The sequence below is a fragment of the Propithecus coquereli genome, unplaced genomic scaffold, assembly GCF_000956105.1.
Source record: "Propithecus coquereli isolate 6110/MARCELLA unplaced genomic scaffold, Pcoq_1.0 Scaffold165, whole genome shotgun sequence".
Lineage (NCBI taxonomy): Eukaryota > Metazoa > Chordata > Mammalia > Primates > Indriidae > Propithecus > Propithecus coquereli.
This window is the reverse complement of record NW_012141080.1, coordinates 3,651,386-3,678,729: the sequence shown is the minus strand read 5'-3', so window position 1 is coordinate 3,678,729 and position 27,344 is coordinate 3,651,386. Positions and strand designations below refer to the sequence as shown.

General features: G+C 39.6%; 1 protein-coding gene across 1 annotated transcript in view; it reads left to right on the top strand.

Moving 5' to 3' along the window:
- The window catches only part of ADAMTS18 (ADAM metallopeptidase with thrombospondin type 1 motif, 18), a 125,338-nt gene extending 100,525 nt beyond the window's left edge, over positions 1-24,813 (top strand). The window contains exons 16-22 of the mRNA XM_012641519.1: positions 10,507-10,648; positions 12,880-13,006; positions 16,005-16,209; positions 17,824-18,006; positions 19,531-19,743; positions 21,417-21,564; positions 24,539-24,813. Coding sequence (XP_012496973.1) covers positions 10,507-10,648; positions 12,880-13,006; positions 16,005-16,209; positions 17,824-18,006; positions 19,531-19,743; positions 21,417-21,564; positions 24,539-24,654 — 1,134 coding nt within the window. The 3' untranslated portion in view covers positions 24,655-24,813. The remainder of the gene's footprint in view (positions 1-10,506; positions 10,649-12,879; positions 13,007-16,004; positions 16,210-17,823; positions 18,007-19,530; positions 19,744-21,416; positions 21,565-24,538) is intronic.
- The last annotated feature ends 2,531 nt before the right edge of the window (positions 24,814-27,344 follow it).

Genomic DNA, 27,344 nt, shown 5'->3' with positions numbered 1-27,344 from the left:
AAAAAAAAAAAAAAATCCAAACTCAGTAAACTAGCATTACCTCTATTTTATCTTTTAAAAGAATTTGGGTTAATGTCTTTAATATTTAAATTATACTTTATTGTTCTCTGGAGACCATCATCAAATTGCTGGTCAGTTTTTAACACATGCTTATTATATCTCTCCAAAATTGATGGAACACAGTTATTTTAAAAATCTAAAATTGCAATCAGTAATAAATTACATTTTTCCAAAACTAGACTGTATATCGATATCCAAGTGATCCATGGCTGTATTCTTTAAAGGAAGTTAAATAAAGTTCATATGGCTTTCCATACAATAACTATGAATTGAACCAAAATGAATAGTTTGGGAGCCAAAAATATGTTCACTCCAATATAAAAATGTTGAATATGTTTTACAATCCTGTGGGATGCTAAAATCAGAGTGTGGGAACCTACCAAGATGAAAAATGATGTTTCATCCACATAAAGTATATGCAGGAAAGTGCTTTCTCTTATAGCCACTTAAAATTACTGCATGTTTACTAAGTTCTCATTAGAGTATGAAATTCAGAAGAAGCATATGTTTGCCAAAACACATAAGGATGATACTATGAGAATAACATCTCTGTTTTTTTTCTCTTTCATATATATTACATTATAACCTGCCAGTATCCTGGCTAATTCCAATTTTCAACCACCTTGGTATGTATTTGTATAGGTAATTATCATCAAAACAATTTTCTTCTGTTTACTTCCTCTCAATGTTTGATTAAAAAAGGTAAATATCCATTGGGTACCCATTCAATGCCCAGCCCTGTGCTAGACATTGGAGATGCACAAATAGCTAAGACATAAATCATGTCACCAAATATTTATAGTCTCAGGTATTTAAAGAGTGTAAAGAACAAGTTTTGGTAACACGGATTTCATTCTTCTAGAAGCAACATGGGTTAGACAAGGAGCATCCACATTAATAGTCAGTGATGTGGGTTGCTCAGCTACTAACTATATGACTTCGGATGAATTGCTTAAATGATTTGGGTCCGAATTTCCTCATTTCAGAAAGGATTTCCCCAGTCTGAACTAATGCCTTCTGCTATATACTATAGCACTGTCCTGAAGTACTCCTGTTGCACCTAAAACCCTGTGTTATCAGACGATGAATTATTCATCTTGTAGCTTCCACAACTGGCATAGTATCTGGAATATCATAGAAGGCACGCACACACACAAAAAATGTATTGAATGCATGACATCCAATGATAAAATTCATTGATTCATTTAAAAAGTGCAATCTGTTTTCAAATTGAAAAATCGTACAGGGAGGTGAAAAAATAAAGCAAATGAAAGGAGAGCTGCTCTCACCGAAGTCGGAAGTGAAGGGAGCAGAGGCCAGCCTCTCCTTACCCCGTTTCTGCCTTAAAGACTTCTGAAGATCCCTAGGCCTCTGCAGCACACACTTAGAAACCACTGTATTTTATCATTTCTTAAGACTGGTCTTAGAACCGTACAGTTTAAAGTTAGGTAGAGCGAATGGCATTTAAAATAATGAAATTTAATCTCCTAAAATGCATTTGAGGAATCAATATGCTTCCTAAAATACTTGCTTTCCCAAAGGGAATAATTTACACATAGGAAGTTGCTGACCAGTTAGTTCAAAGGAGACGTACCTCAATCTGGGAGAGTAACAATTTGTCCTTTCAGGGCGGTGGGTTTAATAGACCTTTCCACTTATTTCTCGGTGTTTTCTAGTGCAAGGCAGGGTAATGCAATCCTGAGAATAATTGACTGCTGTCAGTTAACCCCAAGAAATAAGTGCATGGCCTGACACCAAATCAAAGTACTTTCTGCTTCTGGTTATTTTTATATGTCGGAACTTTATAGAATGTCTTCATGGGAAGCTCAAAGTTTAAATGGAAAACAGACCTTCACTTATATCACTAAATCACGTGCCTGTCTAGTTTTAAAATGCATTCTCTATTACAGACATCCATTCTCCTTGGATCCTTGGCTCTAGATGGTTTCAGCATTTGTAACAGGTGCATGTCAGTTTAAACAGTGCTGGCCCCTCTGATTTCCTCGGTGGCCAAGGGAAATACCTAAGGGTAATCAAGGATTTGTATGATTGTCTAAGGTCTTAAATTTTTTAGGCATTATTTAAGTCCATCAATCAAGTTTTTATCTTGAAAGACGTACATGCACACATATACATATAAATGAGTTGGAGGAAAGGAGCTAATTTTTATGACCAAGTATTATATTTCTGCATTTCCCAGGGGAAAAACATAGTCATGTACATACACACTACAGCACAAAAAGAAATAAATATTGGTTTGGCAATCATATGCTTTCTGAGATCACTACAGATACAGTTAATATAAAACTAGATGATTTCCACGTATTTCAACTTATTCCCCGTAAGTCTCACATAAAGACTAAGGAACCTCTCATTGAACTAGTGTACTTGTTAGTCTTCCGAAAGATTTAAAGGTTAGCATATATTTTAAGTGTTTAGGATATTGTTTATCAGTCACTGAATTATGTTTATTTTATTGGGGCTGAGAACACCAAGAAAAACGAAATCTATGTTAATTCTCCACCCTCAAATAGCGAAATTTTATGTGTGTGTGCGCGTATGCGCGTGTTTTCTAAGGAATTACATTCTGAAGTGATAGAACTGTGAAAACTGAGGATCAAACTTAAAATTTACACCTGACATTGTTGGAAAACAGTCATTTCATCTGAAGTAAATACGTATGCTGGACCTTTTGAGCATGGCTGACAACTTAATGTTTTTCCATTTTGAGATTTGAATGTAGGTAACTTAAGATTACTCACTTTGTTCTTTGTTTAAACAATGTGAAAAAGGCCTGTTTAATATACAATTTTAGGAGGCCTTGTCAATGAAGATTAAAAGACATATACAATTTTTTTTCATGATTAGCTAAGGTGTCCAATTAGAGATGACACATTCTCTAGAAGTGATTAGAGATGAGCTTTCTTGCTAGTTCATTTTCTCTCTCTCTTTCTCTCTCTCTGTCTCACTCACACACACACACACCCAAGTAAATGTTCTCTATCAAACTGTCATGCAGTTGGACTGGAGGTGAGGAAATTCATCATGAGTGTTTCATTATAAAGTAACTTCATCCCTGTCTGATAGACAGAGTGATTCAGGATGACATGATAATACAAGTTGCTAGTCTATGACTGAAATATGATCACCTGTGTTTTTAACAGCATTCTTTTATTTAAAAAAAAAAGTCTTTAAAAAAATAAAAAGCAAGCTTTCCTTTATTTTAGGATTTTTTTTCCCTTACATTAAGCAGCAGAAGGGGGTGTTTAACTCTTTGAACACCAATTGCTTTTTCTGAGTGGTCCCAGGGAGAATCCCAAGCCTGCAAAGTACAGCAGCCTTTGTACTGACAGTGAGTGAGAAATAGGTTAACCACAGGCTAGTTTCAAGGCAGGAAAAGACATCTAAAGAAAATTACTATAATAAACAGCTTCCTCTACTCTTTGACAAAAGGAGATGATAGGCTGGAGGGGGACCAGGTGGACGGGCCCATTGATCAATGAGATGACAGTGTGAGCACCGCTGATGAAGGATCACCTTCTCGTCCTGCTCCTTCCTCACGACCCTGCCTGCTGAATTCTCCCCGAGGTAAAGGGGCCGAAATGAGTAAAGATGTGCCTCGAGATAAAGTCAGTATAAGGGAAAGGACCTTGGCCAAGTAGCATGGACCGAGCGAAGACGCAAAACACAAAGGAGGCAAAGAGGTAATGGAGAGTTAATTCAGAGCAGATGATAGAAAAGGCAGACCCGAGAGGATGATTCAGAGGTACTTTTGCGACGGCACGTCGTTTGTCTAGAGATTGCCGTTCGCTATTTGAAGTAGGGGGCCTCCGGTTAATTCATGGCAAATACTTTTGTGACGGGTTAGAGAACACTATTTATTTCTCTTCACTAAACGCTGAGGAATGTCGAAGAGTTGAATTAGAACCGTCGTGGAGGTTCAAGGTGTCAGCCCACACCTTTGAAGCTGCCTAACAGATGCGTTTCCAAATCCCCGATCGGGCTCTTTGTATCACTGTCTTTTGTCAAATCCCGCTCACTCGCACATAATAGCGATCATGATACCTGGTCGCGTTCTTCAGGCTTTGAAGCAAACGAGAAGGCAGAAAAATAAAAAGTGGCTGAATTTTAAATACCACAAGGGTTTCCAAAAGCCGCACGAACTTACGAAAACATGAATCTGTACCACAAAACTCTTTCTTCCGTAAGTTGTAGAATGTATGGTGTGATTGGAGATTTAGTAAGAAAGGGCCAATCAGTAAAGTCTGTTGTTAAAGTCATTTGTTAAAACAGGGATTAAATAAAACATTTACATGCAGAGGTAAAATGGAGAGAGGAGATTAAGAATGACGTATGCTTAAATCAGATATTAGCATGTTCAAGAAGCAAAATTCTTGGGTCCGAGTCCAGTGTTACGAAGTAAATGTTACAGCATGCTAGTGAATTCCGGTGATAAAATGTTTCTAATAGTTCATGCAGCTTTTAAAAGTTTAAACTAGAATTTTGGACATGGTATTTCAGAACTTGAGAGGCAACGTCATAAGAGTTAAGATGTCAGATTTTAGAGTTAGACAATACCAGTGACTTGAGTCCCCGTGCTGCCACTTAGGAGCTATGTGACCTTATGTATTAGTTTATCCACACTATTGAAATATTAATAGTGCCATCTGCATAATATTGTTATCAGTTTTAAGTGAGATAATGCATGTTGTACAATGCTTGGCCTGGCACACAATAAGCATTTGATAGACATTGCTATTATTATTTTTAAAGTAATCAAATACATTATTGAGGACAAGAATCAAGTTTCTTAGCACGCGTTAAACAGAAAGCCAATCTCTAAAATCTATCCGTAACTCTTCATGGAAAAAGTAGGACAATGTCTTGAAAAAAGTTTTTAAAAAGGCCTTAAATAATGAAACAAATACAAAGCTGGTTGAAGGATTTTTAAAAATAGTTTTAACAGTAAAAGTTAAAAGTGGGAGCAAAAGGAAGAAAGCTGCCCAAGATTGCTCAATGTGTCTTTTGTTTCAGCTTTGTGTGCCCTGAGCAGAAACTGGCTCCCCCTTGGTCAGGGGGCGGTTGGTAGGTTCCAGCTCCCGTCTGTGGTTTCCCAACTTAAGAAGCTGTAAATTTTATAACTCTGCACCCTGTGGTCAAAGCTGCTGAGTGTTGTGTCTGAAGTCAGGTGGTTCGTGTGTTAAAGGTAGACATTAAACGGTTCTACCGAGGACCTGGAAGCGTTTAAGGAGTTTGCTTGCCAGCTGTAAATTAGAGACTCGATGCCAGTTGGCTGGAAATTTCTCTGGATTAAGTCCAGTTGAGTAGACTGAATCACTGGTGCTCTTTCCAAATTTGTGCATTTAACAGCTTGGCTATACACTCTGACATGCAGCATAGGGTGCTTCGGTAAGGGCATTATTGTGATGTTGTGCCATCACGGGAGGGATGTGGCACTCCTGTGACCGGAGGGTGTTTGTATTCTCCACTAGCACTGAGAAAAGCAACTGACTACTCTTGACAAGGTCACTGAAAATGTTTTAAGATAAATCTGAATGATGGGAATTACCATTTTCAAATTTCGCAGTGTCCGAGACGCGTTCTCTGGCATTCATGGAGAAAGAACATTCCTAAAGGAAGTTAGAATCTTAGCTATGCAGCTCTACATGCATCTCTCCAGGGTTTCCTGTTTCCCCTCTTCACTGGGAGAGGCTGTCTGTGGTTGAGATGCAGATAGGAACTTAGATCGTAATATAAACAAGGCCACCAAATTGAAGGCTATAGTCTTCATCCACGAAGAGAGTCATTGTTAGACCACAAGGTCATCTAGAATTTGAAAGTTCTTAAATTGTGTCTTAACACTGACCCAGGTGGGAAAATCTGGACCTTACTTTGGGCAGGGCTGGCTTCCTGGCCATGGACCTGCAAAGTAGTGGCAGATCTTGTGCTCCGAAGGGCCCTGTGTCTGATTTAATGTTCTGCTGTCAGCATCTTGAAATTCTTAATTTTTTTTTAAAGAAGGGGCCTTGAATTTTCATTTTGTACTGAGCTTTGCAAATTATGCAACAGTTGTTGAGAGTGGAATTGATTTAATAAAATTCAGTCTTTTTGAGAACAGAGGTGAAAGAGAAGCCTACAGAGATTCTATTACCCAGGTGGACAGTCTATCTCCAGAGGATTAACTATTTGCAGGCATCAGACAGTAAGAGAGAAGATGCTGTGTGTTCTCTGTGGCCACTGTTCTTCTGAATACAGGATAAAGTACAGGGCAGAGAACATCTTAGTCATCATCGAAAAGCAAATAATATATTGTAATTGGCACATACTCATCTTTTATATATTTAGTCTTGGTGCCTATTTGTTTAAGTCTGTACTTCCTTTAAGAGGTCTTTATGAGCTGATGTTAAAATAAATTCTTACGTCAGCTTTCTGCTGGTTTATACAAATGTTGTCTTTCAGCCTACGTGATTACACATACGACTCTGCATGCAAATTTATAGCTATGTTGACATTAAAGACAAGCCTTGAGTCATGTATTTTGTAAAGTTGAGAGGCTTTTACTCGCTTATACGTTCACTCAATTCATTAATATGTTCAACAAATAAAATATAAACAATGTGCTCTATATGCTACTGGCTGTAAAACTGCAAGAGTAACAAACACACGCACCGCCAGCTACTGTGTATTTTACGAGTTAGTCATTTAAAGCTGCATGTTTCTGTGAACGTTTGCAGTAAATTGTACAAGTTATTTCTCTTGTTGCTTTGGCCAGATACATAAATTTCTTACGACTTTGATAATATGAAATGGATTAGTTCCCTTACTGCCATTACATATTCTGATCAGTGCTATTCTTACTTTTAGCTCAGGAATTTTACTTTGCTGAGGATCTTTTCATATTTTTATTTCAATTATAGGGAAAGGCAAGTGGAAAACACAATGGTTTGTCCCTTTCTGGAGGCGAGGGGCAGAGAGGGGAATAGAAATCCTGAAAGGGAACTCAAGTGCTTTTTTGTTGCTTTGTGGCTGAGAGCATCACCAAGATATGTTATTAATTAAATGATAGCTAGAAAACTTCTTTAGGTGGTCATGTAATTCTCTCCCCACCCCCAGTATCACAGAAGTATTTGATTTCTCTTTACGGGTTCTATAGCACTTGCTTTTAACCTAAGTAACTGTCACTGTATTATTTCTATATGTGGATGTGTCTCATCTTCTCCCCTGGAGGATTTCACTTCTCCTGTTCCCTAGAGTGCTTTACTTAGTGCCTTGTTGATGGACCTCACAAGAGAGATGATGGTGGCTTAGATCAGGGGAACAGCAGTAACAATAAAGGTTGTAAGGGATGAGAGATACTGAGAGTAAAGATATCGCCATTTCCTGATTGATTACATGTGAGTGTGAGAGAAAGAGAGTCGTCCAGCATGACTCCAACTTTTTATTTTGACCTGAACAATTGGAAGGATTGGTGGCCCTGAGATGGGGAAGGCTGAGGGAAGGAGCAGGCTTTCGGGGACAGGGAGGAAAATGACAAGTTCGATGTTGGAGGTTGATCTGCCTTTTAAACATTCCAGAAGAGATGCTGAGTAGGTGGTCGGATGTGTGAATGTGGAGGTCAGAGGCTGGGTGCATCCAGTATGGTAGCGTTGGGCACACGTGGTTAAGTGTAAATTAAAAGTGTTGTTCTTCAGTCACATTAGTGTGTTTAAGTGCTCAGTAGCCACATGCGGGGCCACTGTGGCAGTGAGACAGTGAAGGAGGCGAGGGGAGAGGGATTCTGTGCATAGTGAAGGACACAGGCTTGGGAGCTGGGACAGGGCATCTTGAGTGACAGAGGAGGAGGAGGGGAGCATATGTATACAGATGCAGAAACAGGTTTGACAATGGGAGAATGTGTAAGTTCTCTTCTTGTTGGTAGCACTGATAATTTTTTATGCTTGGCTTGAGTGGAGGTCTGGGGAAACTTGACATCTTGGTTGTTTTTGTTTAACAGTGATGACGCTTTTATCACCGTAGTCTTTTCCTTAAACACATTTTTTGTTTCTTAAATGCATCCTGCTGTTCACGGCAACATTTGCAAAAATGTTTTGCGGTGAAACCACACGCCATGTATGGCTTAGGCTCTAGAATCTGTCTAAAAGGTGAAAGCAGAAATATTTCAAATCCCTGTTGAAAATTTGTTAAACCACTCTTCAATCACCAGAACTTAAGTCCTGGAAGCTCAAAAGGCAAGAATTAACATTCTGTTATGTGTTCTTTGCATTTTCACTGGGGATCTGTTCCCCTATGGCAGGAGAAATTAAGAGCTAGTTTGAATGGGGTGGTGCTGGGAAGTGGAGATGACTAAGTGAAGTCCTTTCTCTATAGCACTTACACTGAAATTTGCCTCCGTTACATATATGTGTGGCGCGACCCTTCTGTATTGTCATACCATCCTTGTGGGCCTCGGCTCACCATAACACCTATGCATTGCACCCATATTGTGTTGCCACACATGTAAATATGGTACATTCGTTATTATCTTCCATATAAGGTCTCTGTATTTTCGTTGCATAAAAAAATAGCAACCTAAAAGTGTTACATTCGAGATAGTGCTTTCATTGAAGAAGTTGAGTTGAACTGTCAACCAATATCACGATCATCTTCTGAATGTAAAACTCCTCTCACAATTCTAGTTTGACCCTGAATAAAACTCTGCTTCTGTAGTTACTTAATGTCACCTAAAAACATTGACAGAAACATTGCAGAAATGCCAAATAAGCACAACATTTATTCAAAATGTATGAAATGTTAACTCGAGTGCATGATCCCAAGAATAGATGTATGACTAAGCTGAAAAACATAGGAAAAGCAAAGACTAGAAAGATCCTCAAAACTGAAAGACTCCTAGGAATTTGATTTTGAAAAGATATTATTTATTGGCAACTAATGAGAATTTGGCATATTTCCCTTTAAGTGGTAATACCTGTTGTGTTTTGTATTGGTTATGTTTTGGATGGAGGTGGCTGGAACACAAAACCAGCTTTAACATTTTGATTGTTTCTGGGAGGCACCGAGATTTGTTTTGTTGCACTGCGAAGTGATGTCCATACTATGGAATCTTAAGAGTTAGCCATAATATTCTTGGAGACATTTAAGCTAATAGCAAAGTCGAAACCATGCCGTAGCATCCCAAAGAGTGGTCTGGTATAACGGAGGTCCTTGAACAGCTTCCACTCACCCAACTCTAATTGAGGTGGGATCCCACCAGACAGAGATAGTGCCAGGGGTTCCTATTTTTAACTGGCAGTCGGCTTTGCCTCTTAGGCATGAATGCCCAGTTCTGGTGGTAAAGAATTTTCCACAAGACTCATGGGGTGGGAGAGAACCAGCTATTTATATTCATGCTTTGAGCTTAAAAGAAAAGAAAAAAAAAAAAGCAAAGTAAAGAAGGCATTAAGAAACGAGGCAAATAGTATGCTTCTTGCATCAAAAACAAGGTGATATATTGCACTGCTCAGGCACATTTTTGTTAGAAGCCTTATTTAATCCCTAGTCACTTATGTGATTTTGCACAAGTACTCTCTCCTCAGCTTTTTTTAAATGAAAAAAAATAGACAGCTACATTTATAGATTATTAGAAGAATGTTTTGAGACAATCAATGCATTAAAAATGCCCAGCAGAGTGCCTGGCACCTGGGGAGTGCCTAATAAACGATTGCTCTTCTTTTAGTAGTCAGGCTTTATAGGATCAGATTTAGCCTGAGTCCTTGCCTTTCTTGAGGTTAAATCCATTCCAGTACATGTATTACCCATCCCTGATTCGGATCATATCTCATTTACCTGCTCATTCTAGGACACAATTAACAGACACATTCTCTTTGGGCAAATCCTCTTTGAAACTTCTATTGGAAACCCATTTGGATTCTAAAGTTGACAATAGGCAACTCTAAGCGGGGTATTCTGTGGTTTCTGTAGTGCTTCTCACGTTCCCTGTTTCTACTGGCACCCAGGAGGGAGCTTGTGAGTTGTGAGCCAAGATAGATCATAAAAATGTATATATGTAGATTTATTGTCAACTGTTATCTGTGGGGCACCACTGTGTATGTACCGTGCTAGTTTTTCAAGTTTAAGTCAGGGTTGAGATCTAACAATATAACCTTTCTCCCTTCATTATTACACACATGTGCATGCATGTGTATGTGTGTGCATGTTGTAGTCTTATGGCAAATGTCAAATTATGTTTTGCTCTTTAGCAAATCACAGTTTTGATAATATAAAGGTACATATTTTAAAGTGTCATGGGAAAACTTTAAATCAACATAAAATATATTTGGAAACAATGAAGTATACCAACTTGAAGGTCCAAATGTCATGCAAATATCTTTAAAATGTTTAGCAAGATTTCTGGAATTCCAGGGTCTGACCTGTATCCTGATCTCTTGATTTTTATCTCGTACTGTCCAGATTCTGATGCAAGGCAAAAATCCGGGAATAGCTTGGAAGTATGCACTTCCTAAGGTCATGAATGGAACTCAACCAGCCACGAAAAGACACGCCCATGCCTGGAGTACAGTGCAGTCAGATTGCTCCGTCTCTTGCGGTGGAGGTACTTGATTTCCTGATTCTAAGTTTTCCAAATCTGTCTCTTCCTAAAGCAGGTTCTTTCACTTCAGGCCTCCTTAACATTGTATGGTTTAAACAGGCCACCAAGAACTGTCTTTTCTGAGAACTGTCACTGTCAAATCCAAATATTATTGCACCATTTCAGGATTTTTCTATGTAGAAAGGAACCAATTTTCACAAAGCTCAAATCAACCAAGGCCCAAAAGTTATACCTCTGAAACTTATGGGAAAAACATATAAAATGTTTATGTATTTATAAATATAAGCATATATATTTTTAAATATTCAGCTTATAACTTAGTTTCCCCCAATTCTGACTTTGCTGTTGTGACAAACCTCCCCCTGGGACTTACAGAAGGTAAGGTCAAAACAAGCGAGAAGACATCCAGGGCCAGCTGAAGACAGCTGTTTGAAATGTGAATATCCCCTTAGGTGTAAGGTCAGCAAAGGCAGTCTCAGAGAAATAGATTACATCTGAGAAATAGCTGTGGCAAGGAAGGAATACCAGCAGCCATCCACTCAGCAAGTAGAAGAACAGCATTTTATTTAGATGTCAAAAATGTCGCACATTTTGTGCTAAGTCAGTTGTTCTCACACTCACCCCTTTGGGAGGAAGAATAACAGCCTATAAATAGGTCCCTGAAACCAAAGCATGAAGGTTGGTGACTCATTCCCTATTATTCCAAGCACCTCGTGACAGTGGCTCTTCCTACTGGGTCCATCCCACTCAGCAAAATAAGGCCTCTTGGAATCAGGGATGGAGCAAAGATATGGAAAATGGAGAAATCCTTATGCCTGTAAGGCCTGTCTTCAGGTGTTCATGCTAACTAACAAAATATGAAGAAATACTTTTTAAGTATATATGTAAAATAATTAAAAGGTAATACACTTTTGCTAATAAATATTTTAAAGGCACTATGCTATAAAGAAGAAGAATTTCCCACAATTTTTAAATCAACAATAGCCAATGTTAATACTTTGGTCTGTGTCACTTTGTTTTCCTCCCTGTGCATACATAAACATGTGTTTGAGAGACTGAGACACAAACCACAGTGTCACTTTTCACTTTGTCTTTACTGAACGGAAATAATAATATAGACATATCTTTGCACTCCGCCCTGTTTCACTTCCTCTTAGATTGTGAGCACGTTTTCATATAGCAAACGTTCTTTGAGAATATTTCCAATAGATTCCTGGTATTCCAAGGAGAGTGCAGTGCCTTGAGAAGGAGAGATATTCAATTTGTTTCCCATGTACAAGGAATAAATCCAGCCAAGAGGAGGCTGCGGGAGAAGCGTATTATACAATTCCCCACCTTGCCTTGACTTAGCAACCCCTTCACATGACTCACAGACCATGTGTATGTCCTAAGCATAAGAGAAGAAGAGTATAAATGAATAAGTTCTATTGAAGTTAACTATTAAATTATGGGAATTTCAATGTGGTTTTGCTAAGTGCCTCCTGAAAGCAAATCTGCTTCAACCCCAGGAGCTGGACTGACTGCTAATAGTTATAGCAGGAGAGTAACTTTTTATCATTTCTCAGATTTCATTTTAAGGAAAAGTACCATGTAAATAAAAGCAAACACAATTCAAGGGAGAGGCAGCATTCCTGTTTGGGGAGCTGAAAATACAATTATTTCCAGAAGAATTTATGCCTCTGTCAGGAAGTCCTGAAATGAATTTTCAAATCAAACAAAAGAGAGTCCTGGCAGATAGGTATGAATACATACTCAGTGAGTTCAACATTTTGCTTATATGAGCATCATACTCTTATGCAAGTATAAGATGCTTCATGGCAAAACAGAATCGTAGGGTTCCCATATGTAATTCACCAGTGGTTTTTCTTTGAAGAACGTTATCCATTTGATGTGTGCAAAGGATTCAAAGCTTGCTGGGATATTTTCCATCATAGTCACTCTGTTTCCAAAAGGTTGTATTTATCATTTTATGGTTCTAGAATCCACATCAGTTTTGCAAACTAAGAATCTATTAATACATGTTAAAATTATTAAAATATGAACTCTAGTATCTTGGGGGGGAAATGGAATTCAAATTAGTTTAAGATTTTATCAAAAAGATGTTTTCACAAAATCTTTGGATTCCGTTTCTTAAATAAGATATCACAGTGCTGATAAATCAGAAGCTAAACTTGGAAACCGAGTTGAAATAGTTATCTGCAGTTTTCACTTTGTAACTTCTGATGTCTTATTAGGTTACATAAGTGTAAAGGCCATTTGCTTGCGAGATCAAAATACTCAAGTCAATTCCTCATTCTGCAATGCAAGAACCAAGCCAGCAACTGAGCCCAAAATATGCAATGCTTTCTCCTGCCCGGCCTAGTAAGTCATCTGGAAATGTCTTTCTGTTTACGTGTGTACTGGTATGCCTTTATTGTTACGAGATGATGAAAGCCTACTTTTAGTAACTTCTGATTGAAAGAGATGCAAAGGTAGATACAATGCCTAAAAAGATAATAGAAGAACAAGATGGTTGAGGTAGAAATATGACTTGAAAAACACAAATTTGCTTTAAACACTCACTTGACTTTGGCTATACAAACCTAACCTTGGGATATGAAGATGTCTTTTTTGAAAAAAAGGTTTGCATAAAGATTCCTCTTCTCTGAACTGAATCAAACAGATATTTAAATAACATAGAATCCTATATTAGTTAAATTTGCATGTGGTTGTAGGTTTAACTTTTATATAAGTCATCCAAGAATTTACAAATCATAATGCTATGCGGACCATGAAACCCCAAATGCAAATTACACAGTAGCAAGACACAAAAAGAAAGAGGTATAGGCCAAGTGGTGAGTCCATTTGCTGATGGTACCCTCTGTGGTACTCAGTGAGTTTGTTCCTGAATTTATTTTAGCCACACTATTGTTTGAGCACTAATTTTAAGTAATCTTCCCAGCCAAATGGAGTTTCTTTTTAGGTGATTTATCTTCTGCCAAATATATTTATACAGAATGGACAGAGTTTCTTCTAAAGCAATGTAGTATTCACCAATGTTCTAGATTATCTTAATAAGTACTGTTTGGTTTGTGGTGATACAGTCATATTACACAATCTTTTTAGATGTATGTGTATTTTTTTCTTTGTAAATAGCAGTGCATTTGGCATACTCATTTGGGGTTTCAGCTCTCTACCAATCTCCTATGCCCATTTGTCAACCCAGTTTTTCTCTTAGGCTCTGGAACCGGATGTATCATGGACACAAAGAGGAGAAAGAAATTTGGGGGGGGGTGGTTTCCATGGATTTTGCTCTTTTGCTAAGAAAATACCTCGTTCTAAGAAATATGCCAGTCACTCTAAGCTATGATTATCAAACAGTGTTACTGACACTTGTGGAGTAATCTCTTTAGGTGGTGAGGTGTGTTTACATACCTGTAGATATTCAATACACTTGAATAGCAAGCTGATATTTTGAGCCTCCTTCCCATCATTGATTATTCCAGCCGACCAAAGAAAGGGAGCCCATTCACGTGTACATCCAGGAAAAGGGAGAGAGCCCAGATCACGGACTTCCCTGATGAGTACACGTAGAAATGCCATTCGATGCAGTAACAAATTTACTGGCTATGTAAGAGCAGGACAGCCCCTTACAATGGCCCTGCAGAGCAGGAATGGTGACATGGGCAAGATCTTCTGCCCCCTTCCATTATTATTTCTCAGTATTTTCTGCTGGAATGATGGGGCCTTTCAAAAATTATTCTTCCCGAGGGAAATACTAGAAAGAAAGGTGTAGACTCTTAGAGATATAAGGATAAAGGAATTTATCTGCACTTAACTCCATTACTTTCTCGTGTAACAACCACATCATAAGCACTTACTGTATACCAGGCCCGGAGCCGAGAACTGGGGAATGGAAATGAGTAACAGGTAGTTCCTGCCATCAATGAACCCGCAATCAAATGGAATAGATGCATACGTGAAGAAATAATTGAGATGCAGTGCGCTGTGTGCTATAAAAATGTTACGTATTAAAAAACTGGCAGATAAAATGGACAGTGTGGGGGTCTGAGGGCAGGTGGGTGAGGGTTAAGGTTGGGCGGAGCGTTGGCCTGGGGCTCACAGGTGGAAGAATGTGCATGTCACGCCAAAAGTCTATTTGGGTTTTACTCTTTCTGGTTCTGTTACAGACTCGTAAAGGGAAGAAACTGGAATTTGGTAGATAAAAATGGCATTTTTATAGGCAAATGTTGAAACTAATAATTTTGTAATGTGTTCCCTATACAGTTGATTATAAGGTATAAATAATTGTACACATGAGGGATTATTCTATTTGATATCATCTTTAAGATAAAGATTATACAGCATTTTGGAAAACATGTAATCCTAGAACTCATGTGCTAAATTCTCCAAAGTAAAGGTCTTTAATGTCACACGTCTGCTTGTAGGGGAAACCAGAGGGGAAAATTCTAAGAGTAGGCAAGGTGACGGAAAATCAAAGGTATAGGAAAAACATATTTGAATGTTATTAATATTTTATTTCCTAAAAAGATATTTAGAATATTTCCAACCCAAGCTCATGTTCCGACATCGCTGCTGTGGCTCAAATGTGTGACAGTTATATCCGGTGCGTCGTCTTTGTGCTGAGCCTTCAAATCATTGAATTTAATCAAAAGAAGTAGCTGAAAAGGATTAGTAATTTCAACGGATCATCATTCAGATATATACCAAGTCTCAGACAGGTGTAAAAAAAAAAAAAAAATGGGCCTGGTAATTTTTGAATAAAGAGCATGAGGGCAGATCTCTAACCCATCAGGAAATTTAGGACTAAGTGGAAATGTAGTTTGGGGACCCGCCTGCTTAGAAATACCTTCTGTGTGACCTTCTCTCCTACGCACACGCCTCTCTCCTTGGTCACTGTTCCATTAGCCTTGTTAGTGTACTTTGTGTTGACTTACGCTGCAGCACTTGTCAGAGAGTATTGTCTGTGTTCGCACACCCACCTGTTCACAGTGTTGTGCGTTCCTTAACGGAAAGAAGCCTGCCTCTTTCATTTTTCTAATCCCGATGCCTAGGACAATCCCAATCAATGTGGCTGAATGAACTGTGCAGATATTAAAATGGCATGAGTCTCCTCCCACGCAGAGGCAGGAATATATTTTTCCCTAGAACCATGTGGTAATTAAATGCGATTCTTTATATCTGGGTAACGTGTGTGTAGGCCTCAACATCTGTCAAAGAACTAGTATAAATTGCCTTTATTGGTTCTAAAATTGATCTAAGGCTTTCATCAAGTGCTTAATCTTTCGTGGTAACTGCTCTGGAAGTGACGATACAAAGTCTCAGCTTCATCGGAAATAATTTTCTTTTTCCCTGAAAGTTGGATGCCGGGGGAATGGAGCGTGTGCAGCAGGTCCTGCGCTGGGGGCCAGCAGAGCCGCAAGATCCAGTGTGTGCAGAAGAGGCCCTTCCAGAAGGAGGAAGCGGTGTTGCATTCTCTCTGCCCCGTGAGCACACCCACTCAGCTTCAAGCCTGCAACAGCCACGCCTGCCCTCCAGAATGGAGCCTCGGGCCCTGGTCGCAGGTAAGTGGGAGAGGCTTAAAATCACTGGTCTTATTCCCCATGCAAGACGCAGGTGGTGAAAATGCAGCTTTATTAGTACTATGTCTATTAGGGGAATAAGAGACTAGGAGGAAAAAAGAATATCTTTGAGCTCATTTAGGGCGACTTTCAAATGAGAGGATATATATATGCATTTATAGCAGGGCGTAAATCTAACTAGTCTGTGGTAGTGAGTCTGGTCTCTTTCTTTGCACTTAGAGATTTAAAGAATTGGCCAAATAGATGTGGTGGGTAAAGGCAAACGGACCTTGTGAAAAAGGCTTTAGTTCATGGAGTCTATCCCAAATTTCACCTGAAAATATTTGAGTATTTTTTTGACTACTAAAACCAAACATGTCCTTTGGAGAATTGATTCATGACTAACATGAGAGAGTCCTTCCGAATTTGCTATTGTGACCTATTCTGCCTTTAGTAGACCACATGTCTGGGAGTCAAGTGTAAAATTTTGCCATTCTGAAAAAGAACTGCAAGCATAAAATGGAAATTGTATTAAGGAATTAGCCAATTGGGAATTTTGCATGTGAATCATGTTTAGTGGTTCATTTCTGTGGACTGGCATCAGGTGAACATGTGGGCTCATCTCTGCTACGTAGCAGCTATGCGACTGATCTTGGTCAAGATGCCCAAGCTCTCTGATGTTCAGCTGTGTTTTTTGTAAAAAGGATAATAGCAATTATCGCATGTTTGTTACAGAGTTGTGTGATACAGGCTCGGGTACCCATGCTAAAATGCAGCATCACATGGAAGGCATTCCTATTCTCTGCCACCGTGGTTTGCTAATTATAATATCATTGCCATTTCCCTTCCCCTCTCAAGCATGAGAATTGACAAGAGTCCTCCCAACAGGCTTAGCATGGTGCCCCAGCTGACTGCATATTACTGAGGAGCCACCTCTCCTGAAGTCCTTCTGAGGGAAAAATAAGATTCTAGGGTAGGAATGGTGACACAGCTCTTGAGGACATAACGAGCCTGGAGCCAAAGTGTTTTAAGTGACCTTGGCAAACTTTTAACTACTTCTCTGAAAGCAAGGAGATTGCTTTCTGCCTTATCTATTTCAGAGTTTTTGTGAGGGTCAAAAAAGTAAGTGTGAGAGTAAGTTGCCCAGCCTGAAGATGTGTATTATGCAAACTTATGTACTGTCTCCAGTAGTGAGTGTAATGCCCAGAAAGAACAGTTGTTGGGGCTGCTATTGTGCATATACATATTCTACACATGAATTTCTGCTATTATTCTTGTTGGAGATACTAGGAATCCAGTTTAGCTGCTCAGGTCAACTGTGCCTTGTGCCAGAGAGAAATGTATACATGGTAACAGTTTGAAAAAGAACCTGTGCTTCATAATGAGCTTGACACAGTAGCCACTGGACGTTTGGAAAGTGAAGGAAGATCATGGACAAGTTATAGTCTTTCCTGGGTGGATTTCTCCTCCTGCAATGGATTTTACTGGGAATTTTGTTCCAATGCTTAAAAATAGAGTTGCAAACATTTTCTTATGTTAGTATGTTCCCAGAATTTACCCAGAAGAAAATGAGCTGAAGCATGCATGCAAATGACATTTTACTTTTTGCTTCTCCAGTGCTCTAAGACCTGTGGACGAGGAGTGAGGAAGCGTGAAGTATCGTGCAGAAGCTCTGCTGCAGAGACGCTCCCCGAGACCCTGTGTACCAGCCTCCCCAGACCCGAGGTGCAGGAGGGATGCGTGCTAGGACGATGCCCCAAAAACAACCGGCTGCAGTGGGTCACCTCATCGTGGAGTGAGGTTTGAGTCTGGATGCATTGTTGGTTTTCTTTTTTGAAATGCTTAGCTCACCTACCAGCATTCAGGTTCACAAAGCTCCTTTCTGTAGTGCACATCTATACCAGGTGCCTGCTATTGGTCAGTTCTTCCCTCCTGATTTCTTCACCAAACATTGATAAAGCACATGTAGAAAAACATGATAAGGAATGCAAAGTGCTGCACTAGAAGATTTCTGTAGGAAACCTTGAGGTGCACCCAAGGAAGACTTCTTGGCAGAGGAGACTTTCCAGGGAGCTTGAAGGATGAGCAGGAATCTAGCAAAGGTAGAGTTGGGGAGAAGTTGTTCCAGAGAATCCTATGCATAGTAAGGATGGGACACAGGGGGTGGTGGGAAACTTCATGAGGGCCTGGGGTGATAATTTAGAAATATAAAGAAGTAGAACAATCATGTTTTCATTTTAGATGTGGGGGAATAGCTGCAAATAGGCAAGCTTAGAAGCAGGGAAGGCCCATATGTAAGGGTAGGGGAAAAAAGAAAGATGGTTCCTAGATTCCTGGCTTAGGAAACTAGGTTGAATTCACAGACATAGAAAAGCAGCTAAGCCCAGAGGATACAAAGGTGACAAATGAGGTCTGTGCTCTTAAGGCATTTATAGTCCAATGCCAAGTTTGAGAAGAAGAAGAAAAAAACCACTAATAGACTAAAAGGGCGCTGAGGGGATAGGAGCCCCCTCTAAGTGATAAACATATGATTTATGCATGTCCATCTCTTCTCCATACCTGTATTAAGAGAGATTATACCCAAATGGCTAAACACCTGGGCTTGAATCAGTCTTACCCTGTTTGAAAGGAGCCTTCAGCATGGGAGTGGCTTTCAGTTGGGCACGGCTAAACCTCGGTTTCCTCATCTTTGCAATGGAGCTAACACCTCCACCTCCCTCATAGGATGACATTGAGCTCCACACTTACTACTCTGTGTTGTACGCAATATTTACACTCATGCCAATTTTACTGATTTATTCACTTCTCCAAGACCCCATACATTAATACTGTTTACAATTCTTTTCACAACATTTTCTTATACTTATTTCTCCTTTCCCCCCCTGCCATAACACAACATTAAGTTAAATCTCAGCCAAGGGGAAACATAAGAGACAATTTGTTGTACAGTGGTTCTTCCACTCAGATAGATGTCTCTTAACCCTTTTCTGTGGGCCCTACCATCTTTGGCCTAGACTCTGGAGAAGCCTCAGGTAGACCTGGACCCACAGGTGTTTGCATACCTGTGTATCCAAATAGTCCCCTGATCTCATCCTTCTGCCAAATTTTGGAGTCTGTCTCACAATCACATGGCATCTCAAGGTCCCTTACTAGTGGCTTCTTTTTCTTTTATGGTGCTAATGAGCTGTGATTTTGGGAAAGTCATTCTAATTCTCTGCCTCTGGGCTTCTTTACCTATAGCATGAGGGACTTGGCTGCTGTATCTTTAAGGTGTATGGGTTGACCTCCCCTAATCCCTCTAAATGTGTCCTTTCTTGGCTCTAGTGTTCTGCAACCTGTGGCTTGGGTGTGAGGAAGAGGGAAATGAAATGCAGTGAGAAGGCCTTCCAGGGAAAGCTGATAACCTTCCCTGAGCGAAGATGCCGCAACATTAAGAAACCAAACCTGGACCTGGAAGAAACCTGCAACCGAAGGCCTTGTCCAGCCAGTCCGGTGCACAACACGGCAGCTGGATGGTATTCATCACCATGGCAACAGGTAGGTGCAGTCGGAGTCCAGAGGTTTATATTTAAGTGAGATGTGGGAAAGGAGGCATTCTTTGAGTGGTTGCTTTTAGTCTACCAATAGTTGTCCAAACATGAAGAACCAAGGCCTCAAAGTCTGAAGATAGAGTGCCCTGGGGTCTTCAATCAGTTCCACTGCTTATATGACCCTGGGCAGGTTACATAAACCCCAGCTTTCACAGCTAGGAAAAATGATAATGAATATAAGACACTTAGCACTAGGCCTGTCCTAGAATGCTAATGGTGGTGGTTGCTGCTACTAGTGAAACCATTATCTGTTTAGAAATGCTGCTCACAGACTTTACTCATTTGCTTCTTAGTAAAGCACATAGCAAGGGTTTAACAAATGCTAGCTATTATTATATTACTGAGTACTTCACTTAAAACAACCCTACTAATGGACAGTATTGTCCTTACCTTGTGGGGATGACACAGGTAATGCTTGGAGTGTTCAGCAATTCAGCCAAAGATGGCAGATTTTAAGCTTATCGGAGGTGATAGGCACCCTTCTATGCCATGAGGACTTGGATGAAGCTTTGATCACATCCTGTTGGCTTGGAGTATGATGCTAGATTGCAGAGAAAAAATTGTCGTCAGGAATCCCAAGCTGTGTCATGGGCCTTATGGCTTTCTAACCACTAGGGGCTATGTATATTATTATGGATTTTTTTTTTAAATTTTTTGTGATTGATTCTTACAGGATTATTTAGATCAGCAAAAAATTGCCAGTAGGCCCAGACTCTTTGTAAATAGTTTTAGTGGAACATAGCCAGGCTCATTTGCATATATATTGACCACAGCTCCTTGTGTGCTATAACAGCAGAATTGAGCAGTCGCAAAAGAGACCATATGGCTTATACAACCTACAATATTTACTATCTCCTACTTACAGAAAAAGTGGTTTAGGTGATTTGATGACAACCCTACAGCTATATATTCCACCCAAACGTATTTTTTTTCTTCCCAAATACCATATCAGGGTGAGATGAAGCCTTCTGCAAAAAAATTAGGGGAAAAAAAGGATAAATTTTTAAACCAAAACAGCAACAACAAACAGTGAATTTAAAGTGCTGCATTTTCCCTCTTGTTACAAAATATATTTGCTTTTCATATATATATCTGGATAAAATAAAACTGACAGTCCTTGTCAGTTGCTTATTTTTTTAAAATTTTGATTGGGCAGTAAATCCACCATGCCAACTCAGCTTGGGCACTGAGGCTGTAAGTCCAAAAAAGAGAAATGATCATCTGAGGCAGCTTTGGAATATCTCTCCTACTCTTGCATTTGCAGAGATTGTCTGGAATGCCTTAAATACTAGGATTAATTCCTTAAATGTGTCTGTTTCTGCATTCTTACAGCAGCTTCTGTATTTCTGGAACCTCTCTTCTTTATGAGTCACTTAACAGGGAGACACATAGATAGACAGCATTTGCCTAAAACCCTTCTCATCAGATGAAAGGGTTCACACTTGTTAGGATAGACTCTACTGACAGTAAGCACATGTGCCTGGCTCCAGACAATCTTCGTGTCATCAGCAGGCACCTTGGCAATGTCATGAAGCACAGAGCTTCCTTCCATTGCTGTCACTCACCTCAGAAAGGACGTTTTCCAGCTGCGTGGATCTCACTCTTTCCTCTTTCCTGCAGTGCACAGTCACCTGTGGGGGAGGCGTGCAGATGCGAGCGGTCCACTGTGTTCAGCAAGGCCGGCCTTCCTCGAGTTGCCTGCTCCGGCAGAAACCTCCGCTGCTGCGAGCCTGTAATACAAACTTCTGTCCAGCTCCCGAAAAGAGAGGTAAAGCCCACTTTAGTTGTACAGCTTGCACAAGGCACAATGCCGGGACAGTTTATGTCAAAACGATCTTCTGTGCCTGGTCCAAAGGATCATTGCCTTCCATGATGCAATACAGTTTTAGCCATTCATTCTTACTTTGAAAGTAGGAAATAGTCAACTTTCAGGCCTTTTTAAATTAAACAAGTGAAAAAGTAACCATCATGTGTACAGTTATATTCCCAGAGATCATGCTAATCAGTGGGAAGATGAGAGTGACTAAGAATTACCCTCAAGCAGCTCATATTTTAACTGAGGAGACAACCTAGAGTCACTGACAGTTAAAGTCAGTTCCAGTGAAGTGCAACGAGTACTGATGGGGATGGAAATTCAATTATCTGAGTGAACTGTACCATTCTTACTAGTCCAACTTATTTTCAAATCATCTGACAAATACCAGGAAATATTTTTCAGCCTAATCCAATTTCCTTGTGCTCAAAAATCAATTTCTAGCATGTAACTGCTGGGTTTTCTTTTTTATGCAGCCACAGCTTTTCCAGGACTGCTATGCACTGGTTCTCCCCATCACTTTGCATCTCTAAGTTGTTGTTTACTTACTATAGTCTTAGTTCCAGGATGGGGCTTGCACAAAATGGCTCAGAGCCAGATCCATGCTGGAATTCTACCTGGGGAAGAAATGGACATTTTTGAGTAAGGGGGTCCTGTTCCTGTAGCTCCTGTCCTCCTTTCTTTAGTGATTTCTCATTTCCACCCTTTAGTCAGCTGGCTGCAAAGTGCCATGAGGTCCTCTACTTCATTCAAAGCACGTGACATTCTTCCAGGGATAAAAGGAAAAAAACAGCATCCTGTTGTTAAGCTACAAGGAGCTCAGAGTAGGAGGGATAATGTGTCATGCAGGTGGTCACTTCTACCTGTGTTGCAGGAATGAGGGGGAGTCACAGGGGAAAAGGTTATTGAAAGAGGGACTTCTCTCCTTTTGGAGGGGTAGAGGGCACAAACTCTTTGTGGCCAAAAAACGTGGCTTAAAGTTTGCTGAATTTGGGATTTTTCTCCTAGTTCTCCCATTCCAGGTATAGGGACAGTGGCAAGCCATTTGAGTGTACTTTTTGGCAGTGAGCATGCTCATGGTGACACAAGGAAGAGGATTCAATTCCTTGACTTTTCTCCAACTACCACTGTGGGTTAAGGCCCTCTGCTAGGCACCACCAGGGTTTCTGAGGTACAGCCTTCCCCTCAAATATCCTTATGACTTTGAACCATGCAGTGATACTACCCTGATAATTGTCCTCACGTTACATTGTCTGGAAGATGCCTGGGCTGCAAACTGGTGAGATGACCAGGCCCTCAAGCCTGATAAACTCCTCATGGAATCCCCCATCTTCAGATCGGCACCTTTGTAGGGTGGGAGGAGCAAGGACTCCAACATTGGGCAGCTTTTTATAAGGTAGGAAAATAATGTTTACTTATTTAGTACTTACTATGAACCAGGAATTGCTCTGGGGTCTGATTGGAGGTAGAGCAAGGAACAAAATGTACCATCTTCAGACAAACTTCTTGTTTTTAGATAGAAACAGACAACAAACCAATAATATACAATGTCGGATGATGATAAAGTAGCAGAAAGTAAAACTGAAGCAGGGTATACAGAAAGAGTGATTGGAGGTGAGGAGGAGGAGGTAGGAAAAGCAGTTTAGATAGAATGGCCAGCCCTCTTAATGATACAGTATTTGAACAGAGACCTCAAGGAAGTGAGGAAGGTGAGCCGATAATATCTCTTGATTATTTGCATGCAGGATGTGAGGCAAAGAAAGGACTCCTGGCTTTCCAAAGTCATTTTTAAAAGCGTAAATCAAATACTTAACTCATGGTAGAAGCCCAAATAACCAGCTACTAGTAATCATCATAACTGTCATCAAAAAGAGTACTTAGCATAGGGATACAACTCACTTCTGCTGATGAGGCAGGATGAACCACACCCTGGAGGTGACCATATCTCTGACTTCAGTGGGACATTGGCAGAGGCATGGCATGAACTAGCTTATGTTCTGAAAGGATCACAGGGCTACTGTGAGATGGGAGAAGAATCTTAGAACAACAGGATACAAACTCAGAGTAACAGGAAAAGAAGTAGGAGATCTCAGAGTCTTGTGTGCCATGTCCAAAGGCACAATGGAGAGTCACTGAAGGATGCCATTTGGGTACCCCTAGGGATAAGGGGGCGGGTTGAGTCAAAGCTTCAGGCTTGCATAAGAAGAAGGAGATAAGACATTCTAGCTATGAGTGAGAATATTTTACTCATATATCCTACAGACCCTAAATATTTTGAACACAAAAATGTACTTTAAGATGCCTGGGCCCTAGCTCCTAAAATGTGCACCAAAGACAATTTTACATATAATTTCATGTGCATTCCGTATCTCCTTAGGCCCATCTGAATAAGAATTCCTGATATACTATGTCCTGCTTCCAATAAATAATCACATTTGTCATCTTACTTGACCAACTACAGAAATTAGTATTGTCTTAAATTCACTCATTAGCAAACAGGCTGTGAGATTTATTTAAGCCTATACAGAATGTTGGGAGTAGGCCTCAAATCCAGGTGTTTTAACTTCCAATGTATTAGGCTCCTGGATCCCCAAAGTATAGTTCACAGATCAGCCACATCAACATCCCCTGGGTACTTGCTAGAAATATACAGTATCAGTCCCCACCCCTTGTGATTCAGAACCAGTGGTAGCTCCCCAGCTCTGTGGGGAGAATCAGACATTGATCTTGGACTAGCTAGGACTTTAAATTTTGCTAATAGTTGCAGTCCCTTTTGGGACCTTAATCCTGCCCCTGTCTCAAGCCCCTACCAAAGTCCTAATGTGCAATGGGAAGAACCACACGGTAGGTGGGCCCAAAGTTTTTGTTCTTACCTTAAGAAAAGGCTGGCAGCTGTCACTAACATGCTGACTGTGTTTTCTTGTTTTAGAGGATCCATCCTGTGTAGATTTCTTCGCCTGGTGTCACCTGGTTCCTCAGCATGGTGTCTGCAACCACAAGTTTTATGGTAAACAGTGCTGCAAGTCATGCACAAGGAAGAGCTGAGCTCAGTGTCCCCCTCAGCACCCTAGGGCCACGGTTTTACCTTTCAGCCTCCAGAGAGACCAAGTACCTTTGAGATCAGAAGCTGAGCACCGCAAACCATTTATGAGCAGTGTTTGAGGAGCCAGCTCTGAGGAACACACAGGTTGTCACCAGGCTCCTATTTCAATTCCCTGAAGCACATGGTACTCTGAAGCACTTGAAAATAGGAAGCGATGACAAATCAGACTTTAAAAAAAAAAAATCTTTGGTTTGCACTGTTATACGAAAGAAGTTGGTGAATCACACTGAGATATGTCAACCTTGGTTTTGAACTTCAAAGGGTTTGATGGCAAAGACATCTGATTTATAAAGGTCCTTTAAGACTTTGGGTCCAAGACAGACCTGGAGCAGTCAAAGGTGGATGGAACACCTTGCCTAACTGTGGCGTGGAATTTGTTCATAGTTTCATAAACACTGTGAACACCCAAACCAGGAGAAGCCAAATGGTGCTCACGATTATGCTTGCTGCTGGACTAGCAAGCTTCATGTTATGTTTATTTAGTGTGTGTGTGTGTCTATTATTTTGTTTATTCTGCTTGTAGAGAGTCTCCAAGACTAACAACTTGAAAAGTATTCCAAGGAACATGATGAAAACAGGGCACCATGGACTCTTATCTCCACATGACTGACATTCATGTTCAGGACAAAACAACTCATGTACAAGACAAATATTGACGCCCTCCACACAATAGCAACCTCATAACTTTTGGTGCTTGCTGAATCAGAATTGACAATGTTTATTTCTGGTTAAAAAAATCTAGGAGGTCGTCATTTATAAAAATGCTCCATACATATTATCAGAGCTGCTTGGAAAATTAAAGGCTACTTGTGGCTTTTTCCTACCAACTGACATGTTTAAATTTGCCCTGGGATTTAGGTAACAAGAAAGAAACAGTGGCAATAGAAAAATCCATCTGTCTTTTTGCTACGTTAATATTAATAAATCATCCTATACCAAGACTCTTCAGTGAATAAGTATTTTATCATCATTTTTCAGAGAATATTTTCAGTCATCAGAAGCCAGCAGTTGGTAAGCATTAATGAGGTTAAGATAGTTCTCAATTGAAAAAAACACCACAGTATTTTGCCAAAACCAAAGTAATATGTGAGACTGTGCCCTCCTGTAATTTTTAGTGAAGTGGTTATAAAGGGCATATTTATATGATTCTACTCAACTTTTTTTGCTGAATGTAACCCAGTTTTACTTCTTTAAAAAGTCTCAATTCTAGCTGGATTAACCAGCTCAGCATAACCAACTAGACAGTGGTTTGTTAAATTTGGCAGCATCCGTTGTTCCCATTCTAATTAAAATCATGAGTTGTACATAACTCAATAATTAGGAACTTCTCTCAATCTACTGGGCTTGGCCAACAATTGTAACCATTTTATCATCAGGAAAAAAAAAAAAAGTTTTCACACCACCATGCCCTCTGAAAAATAGCAAGTTCTTCATTTCTTTTTATTTTATGAAAAATTAATTTATTAATAGCCTATTATGTGTTCTCACTTGCCTAAGTGATATTAATTTTGAGGAAAAATGTTGAATAAAACCATGGATTATAGAGAAAAGTCAAAATATATGTGTAATATTTAATTATTTTATAAGTTTTATAATAAAGTATTCTGTTTATCTTTGAAACTTGTTTAGTTTTTGCATGAGTCAGTGAGAAGTCAGTTATTTCCAAGGTAATTTAAATGTGTAAATGTTGAGCAAGAATCTAAGATATACTCCATTCAATTAAGGATTTAGAACAGAAGAGTGGAAACTACTTTTTCATGGATGATTACACCAAATCTGAAAATAATGTAACATCAAAAGCCAGTTGTGTTGGAAAGTGTAGGCTGAATATTAAAAGCCCCTCCTCTGGTAAGGCCTTTTTGTGCATAATATTCTATGCACAAAGACATTTCAACCTAAACAAATTTACCTCCAAGTTTTAATGATGTTTGAGAAGATTTTCAATAGGTGTATTATTTTCATGTACCAAACGCTGACCAGTGTGGCCCCATTTAGAAAATCTTGAAAAAGGTTTCTATGCTGGCCTGGTTTGCCAGGTATGCCAGTATAATGAAAATGCCCTCATTTTGAAAGCTGGTCAAAGACTCTACTGATTGCATAAACAAACAGGATTATATTTTTAAAAAAGAATCTCAGTCACTTCATTGAGAAGGAAAGACAAACAAGAAAAAACCATGAATTGTTAAATCTTATTTGGAAACCAGAAAGCATCAAATGCTGGGATGAACATATTTACCTTCTTGAGGAGACACTGAATTATTTTGTTCTACTGTAATGGACATGTAAACACGTCGTTGTGGAAATCATCTAAGATAAAGCTACCTCTACTTGAAAGGTATTCTAGTGAAATATTTTTGCAAAAAGAAAAGGGACGGGAAGCATAGAGAGATGAGACAAAACAGGAAGCAACTGTTCTCAAGTTTTCCAAATTTTGAAGCATTAGATCAATGGAGAATAAGAACTATCGGAGCAAAGGAAGGCCAATGGATCTAAATAATATTTTCCCCTGCATCTATGATTACGTATGTGTGTCTACATATTCATATGCCTATCTTTAAAATATATTTAAGAGGATTTTTATATGAATTATTGCTTTTTAACAAAAAAATTATGGTTAAGAATGGGAGAGGGG